We start from the raw sequence: 12,411 nt of genomic DNA, 5'->3' as shown, positions 1-12,411 counted from the left end.
CACCTGCCACCCTCTGCCCGCCGGGAGGCTCCTCTGCTCGCAGCTGGATACACAGCCTGATGCTCCACCGGAGCTTTCCCGGGACTTTTGAAGGTGATGTGACAACTTCATGGTGGTTTGAGAGCCCTGAGCCCTTCTGGGGGCGCCTTCCAGGGACAAGCTTCCTTCCCCCGTGGTGCTCTTCATCCTCTGCCGCTTTTAAAGGTCACAGCAAGGCTTTCACATCCACCCCTAGAGACACCTGCAGTGCCCAGCACTCCCCATCCCACCTCCTGACGGGCTCTGCCCCACATCCCCGGGGCTCCACGACAGCTGCTCCTTCCTCCTGCCCAGGAGAAGGCCCTGGGATGATGGTTTGAACAGACTCCAGCTGCTGGTCTGGAGCATCTGGTCTGCCCAAAGTGCCGCTGCACCAGGAGCTCAGCTGGCAAAGCATCTCCCCTGCACGGGCAAAGCCCCTCTCCCTGTCCCAGAGCAAGAGCATCTGATGGACAAATGCTGACAGGGCATGCTGCTGGATCAGTGAGGGATGTGTTTGAACATGGAAGTGCACGGGGAGGCAGAGGAACTGCTCAGCTCCCCCTCACTGCACATTGCAGTTGTGTTTGCGCTCATGGATCAGAATTCCTTGGATCAGCAGCACAGACTGGGAGCAACCGAGTTCCTGCCAGGGCTCCCCAGGCTGGTTGGATGAAGGTCTTCACCTCGACTGTCCTGCATGGACACCCCAGTGGCTGCAGAATGGTCCAGGTGGTGCAGTGACTCTGCAGGTGTGTCCATCCCCAAAGCTGGGATCCACCATCCCCAAAGCTGCCTCCTTGTAAGTGAAGCCATGAACTGATGATGGTCCTGGTCCTTTATTACTTAAAAAAAAAATCAGCAAAACAAATTACAAATCTTGCAGTGAAGCCCAGTGAGCCCGGTCCTGTTTGCAGACTGGTTTTCACAACCTGGAGGGAACCCACCTGAGCCCAGGAGAAAGCTGCGTTTGGTCAGCCTGGAGGAAAGAAGGCTCTGGAAGCCTTACTCTTGACTTTGACTGTCTCATGGAAGGGCTGCAGAGCAGACAGAGCTTTTCGGAGTGCCCAGGCATGGGACAAGAGGCAATGACACCTGGTACTGCCAAGAAAATTCCCAACAGATGTACACAACCACCCAGGATAGTGGTGAAGTGCCAGGACAGGACCCAGAGCAGAGGTGGGGCCTGCATCCCTGGGGATAATGCTTCCTTAAATGAGACCCCGAGCCCTCAGGGAACCCTAACCCAAGAGACTCAGGAGGTCTCCAGCCCACTCCTTTCAGAGTGTGACACAGAAGCAGAACATCTGCCTGAGGTCTCAACTTCAGCACCAGCTCCAGCACCAGAACCAGCTCCAACACCAGAAACAGATCCAGCAGTAGCTCCAGAACAGCAGTTTGCACAACAGAGACCACAGCACAGCTCTTGTGCAAAGGGGCAGAGCTGGTGGATTTGCAAAGCTCTGAGTCCCTCCCCTGCTGCATCAGATAGAGGAGGAGGATGAGGATGTTTCAAAGGCTATGGACAGTTAGTGCATGACAGTGCTGGGAAATGTGTTTCACAATGAGGAACTTAATTCAGAGAATCACAGAAGGGTTGGGCTTGGGACAGACCTTACAGGCCATCTTGTTCTACTCCCTGCCTTTGGTAGGGAAACCTTGCACCATCCCAGGCTGCTCCAAGCCCTGTCCAGCCTGGCCTTGGACACTGCCAGGGCTCAGGCAGCCACAGCTGCTCTGGGTATCCTGTGCCAGGCAAGCCATTTCTTCCTCACAGGGAACAATTCCTCCCCAATATCCCATCCATCCCTGCCCTGTGGCAGTGGGAAGTCATTCCCCCTTGTCCTGTCCCTCCATCCCCTGTCCCCAATCCCTTTCCAGCTCTCCTGGAGCCCCCTCAGGCCCTGCAAGGGGCTCTGAGCTCTCTCTGGAGCCTTCTCCTCTCCAGGTGAGCACCCCCACCTCTCCCAGCCTGGCTCCAGAGCAGAGGGGCTCCAGGCCAGGAGCAGCTCCATGGCCTTCTATGGACTCGTTCCAGCAGCTCCAGGTCCTTCTGCAGTTTGCTGCAGGGCTGGGGCAGCTCTGCAGGTGGGGCCTCACCTGAGCAAGGCAGAGGGGCAGAATCTCCCCTTCCCCTTCTGCCCAGAGTGGGACATCAGCCCAGGGCATGGGGCGTTTCTGACAAACGTGGCTGGGGCACATCCATGGCAAGGGTTTGGAACAAGACGACCTTAATGTCCCTCGTAGCGCTGGCCATTCCATGATTCTGTGTTGAGCTTCTCATCCACCAGCCCGTCCAAGTCCTTCTCAAGGCAGCTTTCCTTCCTTCCTGCCATCCATCCATCCATCCATCCATCCATCCATCCATCCATCCATCCATCCATCCATCCATCCATCTTCCCTGCCTGTGCTTGGACTTAAGATTGCCTCAACTCCATGTAGGACCTTTTACTTGGCCTGGTTAAGTGTCATGAGTTTTGCACAGCTTCACCTCTCCAGGCACTCCAGATTGTTTTCATGGATGCCCAGTCCCTGCCCTGCAGTGTGTGAGGAGGGCACCTCCCACCAACACAGCTTGGTGTCACCAGGACACTGCCCAGCTGCCCACGAGCATCTTTATCACTGGGAAAGACGTTAAACACACACACTCCTACATCAACCCCTGAGAGACACCACACCAAACTGCTCTCAAAAAAAAAATTGTTCTCCAACTGCTTCAGAAACCACGGAAGTGGTGGGTTGCAGGATGCTTTGTCTCATGAATGTTTACGTTCCTTGGGGACTGTGACCCTGCTCCCAGATCAGGGTGAATGGGAAAGGCCACGGGCCTGGCTGAGCCCTCCAGCGAGCACCAGCACCAAACCCCTGCACTCAGACAACACATGCTGCTTATCTGGAGAATGGAAACAGGAATGTATTGGTGCCACAGCAGCTCCCCCAAGCAGAGAGGGCCATGGCACAGGATGAGAAGCAGAGGATGCAAAGCAGAACATCTGGATTACATCTTTATTTTGCCACTTTTTTTTTGTTTGTTTATTTTAGTTTTTCATGTTTATCTATAACAGCTTAAAGCCCTTAATCTTAAAATCTTTTTCATGGAGACTTCTCTCAGCTTTGCTGTACAGCCTGTCTGGTGTTGGGGAACCGGCTGAACTAGGGAGACCGCTGAATGATGGGTCTGTGGCCTATCCCAGCAAAATTTACAGGAGGTAGAGACACAACACACACCTTGCGGTCCCAGAGGCTCAGCTGGGTGGGGAGGATGGAAGCACCAGGAGCAAGGGAGCCAGGCAGGCACTGGCTCCACAGGGCCTCTGGTCTGGGCACACCCCAGAATGTTTCAGCGGCTGCTTTTCAGCCTGAAAGTTTTGCTCTTCAATTCATCCTCAGAGGAACTGATAAAAGCAATGACAGTTTCTTTCAAAAGACCTTCAACAACTCACTTAAGAAACTCTGGTTGGTAAATTCAGTTAGAACAGCAACGACTTCCTCCATGGGGGGCCAGGCTGCAGATAAAGCTCTGGGTTGCTGATGAGTTTCATCACTGAGGCTGCTCCAAAGCCACGGAAACTCCAGCAGAACTGCAGCACTTCATCCTTTCAAAGCCTCTGCTGTGTCCTTGCCCTGACTCCCATCCACCACAGGACACTGTGCCTTACTGAGCTATCAGGATCCTCATGGAATATTTCTCTCTAGGGAGCAGCAGCTTCCCAAATAAGTCCCTCCTGTCAGGGGAACCCTGCAGAATCCCCCCAAAATCCCACAGTGACTTCTGGCACCTTGGCTGGATTCTCAGAGGCTGCAGGTGCAGGCCCACACCCCTGACAGAGCTGGGAGTATGAGATCCAGCCCAGGCACTCTGGGCAGCCTCACGCCCACAGCCCTCCCTGGGCAGCCACCTCAGCCCCTGCCCTCACCTCACACCTGCAGCATCCACAGCCACATCTGTCCCTCTGAGAAGGTGACACAGAAGGTGCACAACACCCTCAAAGTGCATGGGGTTGGTATAATTTCCTCACCCACCCCCCAAAGAAGCATCACTGAATCTTTGGCTTTTTTAAGGAAAATGTATTTTTGTGAAAATAGAATTTATTATCATAAAATTTGATATTAAATAAAAACATACCATACCACCACCACCACTCACGGCCGCTGTGCTGGCACCACTCACGGAGCTCACGGAACTGCCCTGCTCAGAACAAGGACCCACTGGAACATGCAAAGAAAGAAACACAGGGAGGGACAGAAACCATGGCATACAAAACCCTCCGTGCTTGGACAGGGCAGCATCTCAACTGCAGGAACACATCCTCTCCTACAAGAACAGTGCAAGCTGCCCAGCCCCAGCGCTGCTCTCCCAGCACTGGCTCGGGAGCAGCTCCCAGACACAGCTCAACGGAACCGTGGAGAGGCAGATGGATAAATAAATAAATAAATAGGTAGATAAATAAATCAATTGATAAATAAACTGATAAATAAATCATAAGGCGGAGTCCCCAGCCAGTGCATGGTCAAGGTGAACCAGGCAAGAGCAGCTGATAGCAGCCCAGCCCCGCCAGGGCATCGCTCCTTCCTCCCGGCGATCCTCGTGCTGGAAGCTGACTGAGGCAGTGTGGGATGCTCCGAGGCACAGCTGCATATTTACAGGGTTACAGTACAAATAAGAACTCACTCATCAGCCCAGAGACAGCAAAGGGAAGTCACAGGAACAGAAAAGTGCAAATTTTCTTTGCAGGAAGTGAAGGAGTTGACACGACCTCCTTTGGAGCAGAGAAATACCAAGGTATGGAGTACAAGGGATCTCTCCTAAGGGGCTGGGGCTTTGCTGGGACAAGCCAGTTAGCTAACTTACAGCCAGAATATAATCATTAAATTAAAATATTTACAGGGAACCAGTGCACCAAGGGCTGCATGGAGCAGGACATGCTGGATCCCAGAGCTGAGCCCTCACACCTCACGCTTTTTCCCCAGGGGCTCTCAGCTCCCACGCTCTCCAGTTTTCTCTATTCAACACACTTCTTCCCTATGAAAATAATCAGCTTATTGCAGAGGGCTTCTCCTGAACTCTCAGTCTCTGGGGCTGTGTTGGCAGCCTGGATGGAATAAACAAACCCCTTGTCAGTTTTTTTTACTGGACCCAAGTCTTTTGAAGAGATTTTTCCCTTTGAAGAAGAAGCCTCTCTTCTTTTTCCTCTGCCCAGGTGCATCACTGCAAGCGAGGAGGGGCAGCGACGCCTGCTCTGGCCTCTGCTCGCCTGGGACAAGGCAGGAAGGTGCTGGCAGAGGAGGAGATGGAGAGGAGTCGCTCTGACCAACAGACCCATCTGCATTTAGCTAGGTGGGAAAGAGAGAACACAAAAGACAAAAGCACAAGTTAGAGCTGCTGAAGATCACACCAACATAAACCTCAGCCAGAGAACCTGGCCTTCTCCCCTCTGTGCAGGTCCACTTAGGAAGTTTCCAGTGGATTTAAATTTTTACTTACAACTCAAACCCTTCCTTAGCTAAGAATTCTTGAAATTCCTGAACTTTGGGCTAAGAACAGAACAGCACAAAAGACCCACTAAGCACATCGTGAAAGATGCTGCTCCACAGCTAAGTAAGTGAAGCAGCTCCTGAGAGCATGGATGGGGCCAGGTACTGATGAGTCCATGAGTCCTCAGCCATGGAGCCTGCTGGGCTCCCAGCACACTCTGGGACAGAAGCCAGGACATTAACAAAGCCAAATTTCATAAGAACAAGTGCTCTGCAAGACCTCCACAAGATCAAGGAGACTGGCTAAGCCCTGAGGCTTCTCAATAGCAGCCATGGTAGTAAAAGGAACTGAGGGTCCTGCAAGGCTGCTCAGCATCCAGCAGATCCAGAGGCAGAAGGGACAGAAAGCCAAGTCTGGTGCTCTGCAGTGACACCAATGGAGCAGGACAAGGAAAAGCCTTGGAGCAAGTGGCACACAGGAATGTTCCCGAGTGTTTGAGATGGTTAATTGGGACCCACCAGTCTCAAACAGTGCTGTTTCCTTTGGAAACCAGAATGGGCCCTAGTCCTGGGCTCCGATTCCCCTTCACAAAGCACCGAGGGATCCGTTCCTGTCAGCAGCCTTCCTTCCACAACCTCCTCTCGCTAGGCTTGGCTGTCCAGACAGCAACAATTACCAATCTGGCAGGTCAGCCTTTCCCAACAGGCTGTGAAGCTCCACAGGGAAGAGGCTCTGGGTTTCTGAGGCCTAGGAGAGCCTTAGCCTCACTGCCTTCTCTTCCACACAGCTTTCATACACCAGCAGCTTCCCAGCTCCAGCTGTACATCCTGTCCTGGCATTCCCCAAAACACAAGATGAGAGTGGGTGGACCTGTGCCAGGGAAGAGTCCTTTGACACTGGAACATCACACCCTCAGCATCCCTCTACCTGGGCCTCACTGAGTCCCTCACAGGTCTGCAGGAGCCAAACCCCCAGAGGGAATGTGAGATGGAGACAGTGCCAGCAGGACTCTCTGCCTGAGTGGAAGCACTCTTGAAGATCAGACTCCAGCCAGGAACTGTGTGCAGATCTCAGCAGCAGCCCCTGGGCAGGACTGAATGTGCCTGGTCCTGGTCCCACTCTCTGTGCAGGGCAAGCAGCTGAATGAGGCAGAAGCAGAGCCCAGAGCATTGCTGCCCCACTCCAGCACAGCCGTGCTTATGCCCTGTGGGGACTGTATTTAAAGTTTCCCAAGGTGGAAAGTCAAAGCAGCTCTGCTCTGCCATCCTAGTGCTGGTTCAGCACCCACCTCCTTTGGAACCAGTGGCTGTGCCCTCTTCTCCCTCACAGGTGGGAGCTGTGCTGGTTGGGGCTGCTGCAGGCAGGAAGCATCTCTGGCCCAGGATAAGCACAAACCTCTGCTCTGGGTGAGATTCAGCACCTACAATACCCATGGAGTCAGGCCTGAGTGGGCAGAGCACTGGGAGCTCCATCCTGGAGTGAATTTGTGACCCCTCCCAACCCCACAAAGCTGAGTCAGCTTCTGCCTCACAGCAGTCACTCAGCTGTGCCAGTGCCATCAGACTCTCCCTTGCCTGAATTACAGGACAGAGCTGGAACTCCTCTCTGCCTCTCCCCATGATAGTAACCAATCCCACAGCTGACTTTTCCTGAGCTCACACTCTGTTCACCTGAAAACGTTGCTTTCCAAGGCACTCCTGCAACACTCCAGGTGTGCAGCACTGTGCCCTGAGGCCAGCTGCTGCCCAGGACATGCTGCAGGATGTCACACATGCTGATGGATGGCCCAGGCTAGCCTTTGGGAAAGTTGCACTCTGTCTGGAAGGTCCACTCCAACCAATGATACAGCAAAGCTGCAACCTCTGTCTGTCCTGGCAGCTCCACTGTGCAAAGAACAGCACTTGGTGCTGATAAGCCCAGGGTTAGTCCAGTCTGAGGAGTCCAGGAGCAAACCCACATAAATCCAGATGAACCATGTGCAGCCAGAAATGCAAGATTTATGGAGGCAAAGAGAAAAAGAAAGCCAAGTGGGTTAAATTGGAGCCCACTCTCTCAGCTGGGAGCAAAAGAAAGAATCCCCAAGTTCTACTCCAGAAACTATGATTTGTGCAACAAAGAATCCTTGGATAAACTGTCGAAAAGCACTGGGCTAGCATCAGAAGGGGCTCACCAACACTCAGGGAGTGATGCAGGAGGGATGTAAAGGCCCTTGTGCAGCCAGGGCAGTGGAGGCTCTGTCCATGCACCATTGGAAAACACTTTTTTGGTAAAGATCAAACAGTTTCAGGACAGACCTGAAGTGGCCCCACAAACAATTTCTCCTCTTCTCAGAGGTCTCTATGTGGCATGAAAGCAACAGAACCAGCTCAGATTCATGAGGTAAGAGAAAAAATATATGAAAATTGGGGGTTCTTCTCTAAGAGAAACAAAGGAAAAACTGCTCTGTCAAAATCCTCATACAAGTTATTAGAGTGATAAACACAAGAGTGATGTCAGTTTTCAGGGATGGTTTAAGTACTCTTTCAGGTGTTACTAATTAACACAATTTCTGAAAAACAAACATTTGAAACTAAGGAAAACAAAGACTGCTCCCACTGGTCCCCAAAACGAGGGGTCTCACCCACCCAGCCCCAGAACAATTATCCACACAAGGTTGGTTTTAGGGCCTCAGTGTTACTATTTTCTTCAATGGATGGTGGGCAGGGGTTTTTCAGGACTATTCTCAGGAAGGAGTAAAATCCAGAGGGAAAAAACCTCAGGCTGAACATGAAGTGAGCTCAGACTGAGGACGACCTTGCAAAGGCCAAACAAGGCTTTGGCTGTTGATGCGAACAGAAGGGCCAAGCTAAGTTACAAAGCAGCTCCTTCCCAAATCTGAATATCCAGCACAGTCCCATCCTGGTCCCCAAAACCACCAGATAATTGTTCCAGCCAACTGCACTTCATGTGCTGAATGGTTTTTCTTTACACAGAACCCAGGTGGCAGTGAAAGGTCTGACATCAGACCTGAAGGTGGATTTGCCACCACAGCCCCAAACCAGCCTGTCAAAATACAAACAAGAATAGAAGCCAACTCCAGGTGCAGGAGCCTTTGAGGTGCTGGGCTGGGTGGGAGGTTGAAGGTCTCACACACTTACATGGTTGCTCTCTCTATGTACCATTCATATCTATCACTGGACTCTTCTCTTCCTCATTCTCTGAAGAAAAGAACCGTCCCGGGTGCGTAACACAGGCAGAAATAAATACATGAAATCAGTTAGAATCAAACACTTTCTGAAGGTGCTTTACAATCAGTCTTTGACAGAAACCACATGTTAGCAATGGAAAAATATTCCATCAACAGGAAGAGTGTTAAAGCAGCTGCTCTGAGCTGGTAAGCATGAGTGTTTTGGGCCCTGGCTGTGACCAGAACTTCTTGGATCCTCCCCTTTATGCTGTTTTTGTTTGTTTATTCTAATCCCCAAATGTTGTCAGTTTGTAAGTTCAATTGCTTCACCTTTTCAGTTGCCAGCATTTTAAGATTTATTCAGAAATAATTAAAAGTTATCCACCTTCCCCAGTTCAATTTGGAAATAAATTGTCCTTATTCTCAGGCCTTTGGTAGGGCAGCAGGGAGAAGGGAAGTGTGAAGAACAGGTAAGGTAAGAACACCACATCCAAGAAATTACAAGTGATTTAAAAATCACTCATGGAGCAGCTTCTGTTGCAACTGGAACAAGCTGTAACCAAGCCCAAAGCTCTGCCATGGTACACACACATCCCCCCTGAGGTGCCAGGGCTCAGGCTGGGACTGGGAATTTGCAGGGAGCCTGCTCTGCTAACAGCAAGTTGAACAAGCAAGTTTTCCTTAACTCCATGGGGTGAAAGTGCTACAGGAATTTGGAAAGCCTCAGGCATGACTGTATCACTGGGAGAGTTTATTCCAGCTCAGGGATGGATATGGAATATGCCTGTTTTACAGGAGGTATTTCTTTCTTCTGCCTTTCCCATGAGGTTTTCTGCCCACAGGTTGGGATGCTGTGATTTGTGTGACAGCCAAAACCACTGTGGGGTCAGGTTCTGTCTTTTCAAGAATCATTAAACACACTTAAATGCAGTTAATTAATTCCACTTTGTCTCTAAGGCGGGTAAATATACCACTTTTAACAGGGGGCAAACATGCCCTTCTTGTTTGGAAGCTTTTTAGACAGGTCTGGATTGCAAAGCACAAATGGGAGGAGTGCTGGGGGTGCTGAGCCAGCATCCCCTGGGACAAGTGTCCAGGAGAAGCAGGGAGGCAGCAGGACAGGAGCCAGGCTGGCACAATGCAGAAGCAGCCACAGTCATGCCTAGGGAGCTCAAACTGATTCTCACTAAAATAAAATTGGTTTAATCATAATTATCTGAATTTTCCAGTCCTCCAACTACAGAGAACAGCAGTTCATGGATCAGGAGAGTAACAAAACTACCAAACTCAACAGGTTCCTGCTCTGTGCACCCAAAAGTCAGAGCCAGTTTAAGGGTAGGCTCCTTTGGATCTTAGGCACAAAGGGCTAGAGACAAATGGAAAGGTTTGAAGGGCAGGTAAACCTGAAATGTGTCTATTTTATATGGTTGTCTTTAATACACCTGAAAGGTGCTTGTGTTTAAAAAAATGTCATGAAACATAAGAAAAGGTCTATGTTTGGCCCACATACCCTTCAGCATGCAAGGATATGTGGGCCAAAGTGCTGTGCAGGGCATCAGTCACCCACTGAACTCAGCAGCAGAGAACAGAGAGGAAAGTGGGTTTGGCTTTGCAAACACTTCACACCTGCCAGTGGCAGATAAAGTTACCTGAACTCTCCCTGGTCCCTGGGAGGATGTGGGCTGGGGCTAGAATAACCACCCCTGGAATCTGAAACAGGCCCTGTGGCTGCTAGTTGATGCCAGAGGGAAGATCAGCACTAAATTACACTTAGAATTCCGCCTTTATTTTACTGGTTGAGGTCTCCTTTGACACCCTCTATTTCAACAGATGAGTTATTTGGTAAGAGTAAATAATTTTGAGAGGGAAACTGAAGAAAGAACCCAACTCTGCATCCTTGTTAACCCCCAGGGAGGTTACCCTAGCAGTAACAGCTGATTAACCTGTGATTCCCCAGCAAGGACCAGTGTCCCCAGCAGGACAGGGCCCCAGGAGCTGCTGAGGTGGGCAGATGATGCAACAAACTGCCCACAAACCTCACTGTCTGAGCCAGGCTGCTCTGCCTGAGAAGACGTCAAGGCTGGAGTGCAAATCCGTACCCACAAAGCCTGGAATGCCAGGAAGCAAGGGATAGGGCTGAGGTGAAGGAAGACTGGGCAGCATTTGAAGATAGAGATATAGATTCAGAGAACAGGAAGAGCTGAGCATGAAAAAAAGCCCAAGAAATTCTGCAGAGAGCAGAAAGCTGGGATGGCACCAGTGGGGAGTTCAACAAAGGATTCAGGGATTTAGGGCCACCTACTTCCCTAGGGATGGCTCAAAGCCAACCTGCTCTGACACCACATGACAGTGCCAACAACCTCCCAAGAAGGACTGAAGGTTGAGCCCATGTGAGGTGGGACCAAGCTGGGCCCCTCCTGCCTCCCTCTCCACAGTGAGACAGCACTGGGGATCCAGGAATGACAAAAGAGCTGCTGCACTTTCAGCCTCAGCCCCTGACATGACCCCAGTCTCCCACTTAAGCCTTTATTCCAAGAGTCTCAGCAATACAATGCAAGGGGTTAATTTAACCTTTGAATCCCTTGACTCTGGGGAATGCTTTTGAAACCATAGGATCCATCCCCTAGATCTGCTTGGGAAACTCCTCAGTGTGCTCTGAATTTATCCAGAAGCACCTCAGCCTGGATTAAGATATATCTAACTTGGGGTGGATGGAAAAACATTGGTGTTTCGGTGTTGCTAATTCCAGAACTCCTTGGCATGGATATAGTAATATTTAAGGAATTTCATGTGGCTGGGGAGCTGTTTGAACCTTTACTTCCCGTAGGATTTTCCCACTGACCTTTCAGTGGATCTAAACAATTGGCTGGTAGGATCTGAATACTCCTTGAGCACACTGAGGCCCCAGCAGGGGTTGTTTTGTGCCACTTTCTGCACTACAAGTAAGTCCTTGGGAAGAGCTCCTGGCACTCCCTTGGGATGAACAGGCTGCATGCAGTGAGTTCAGTGATCCCATGGGTGCTGCATGCCATGCAATGCCCAAGCTGCAGCCACAGCCAGCCTGGCTGGCAGTGCCATGCAGTCACACATCTCACCTGGCTCTCAGCACTCAGTGGAGAGGCTTCTTTCTCTTTGGAATGGAATTCCTTGGCCGTGCTGCCATCCAAAGGAACAGCTTCCAGGAAGTTGGATGGGACAAGCCCTCTCTGTTGGTTCAGCTCTCCCTGCAAGATCAACATTCAATTCTCACATCAGCTTTCCTGGAGACATAAATAACAACTTGAGGCACAGTACCCAGCAGAGAAGGTTGGGCTGTAGGCTGAGACAAGTCCAGAACACACCCACATAGGGAGTATCCTCAGAAAATTCCAGAACTCACATCCCTGCTTAGTTGTGGAACAATTCAGAGCACAGAAACACAGAAGAGAGTAAAGGAAGGAGAGATGACAGCAAGTTGTGACAAAGGTGATTTCTACAAACTCAAAACCTCCACTACCATACTGCAGTGTGACTGTGCCACAGGTGCCCTACAGGCCTTTGATTTGCCCTGGTATTTACTGATGTCTTTAAAGAATGAGGCAGTACTACAATGTCCTGTAGGCACTGCATCCATGATCACAGAGGCCCAGAGCTGCAGTATGGTACTCCTACAAATATTTATCCAGTTCAACAGGAGGTGGTTGGGTGAGACAAAACCCACCCCAGCATTGCTGCTTGTCCAACACTATAAAAGGATCAAACAAAACATTCT

At 50.7% G+C, this 12,411-nt stretch overlaps 1 protein-coding gene across 11 annotated transcripts in view; it reads right to left on the bottom strand.

Annotated features, from left to right (window-relative positions):
* Positions 1–5,083: 5,083 nt before the first annotated feature.
* TSPOAP1 (TSPO associated protein 1) overlaps positions 5,084–12,411 on the bottom strand; it is a 67,504-nt gene continuing 60,176 nt past the window's right edge. For 10 of the 11 annotated variants that reach the window (XM_074557005.1, XM_026797278.2, XM_005493732.3 and 7 more), the window contains 2 exons: positions 11,756–11,884; positions 5,084–5,352 (listed from right to left, as the gene is read on the bottom strand). In XM_074557005.1, coding sequence (XP_074413106.1) covers positions 5,137–5,352; positions 11,756–11,884 — 345 coding nt within the window. In that variant the 3' untranslated portion in view covers positions 5,084–5,136. Of the gene's footprint in view, positions 5,353–8,631; positions 8,692–11,755; positions 11,885–12,411 lie in introns of all 11 variants that reach the window. The other variant, XM_026797277.2, reaches the window with a different exon arrangement.

This window comes from Zonotrichia albicollis, chromosome 22 (genome assembly GCF_047830755.1).
Source record: "Zonotrichia albicollis isolate bZonAlb1 chromosome 22, bZonAlb1.hap1, whole genome shotgun sequence".
Classification (NCBI taxonomy): Eukaryota; Metazoa; Chordata; class Aves; order Passeriformes; family Passerellidae; genus Zonotrichia; species Zonotrichia albicollis.
The sequence above is the reverse complement of the archived record's forward strand: the minus strand, read 5'-3'. Positions and strand labels throughout refer to the sequence as shown.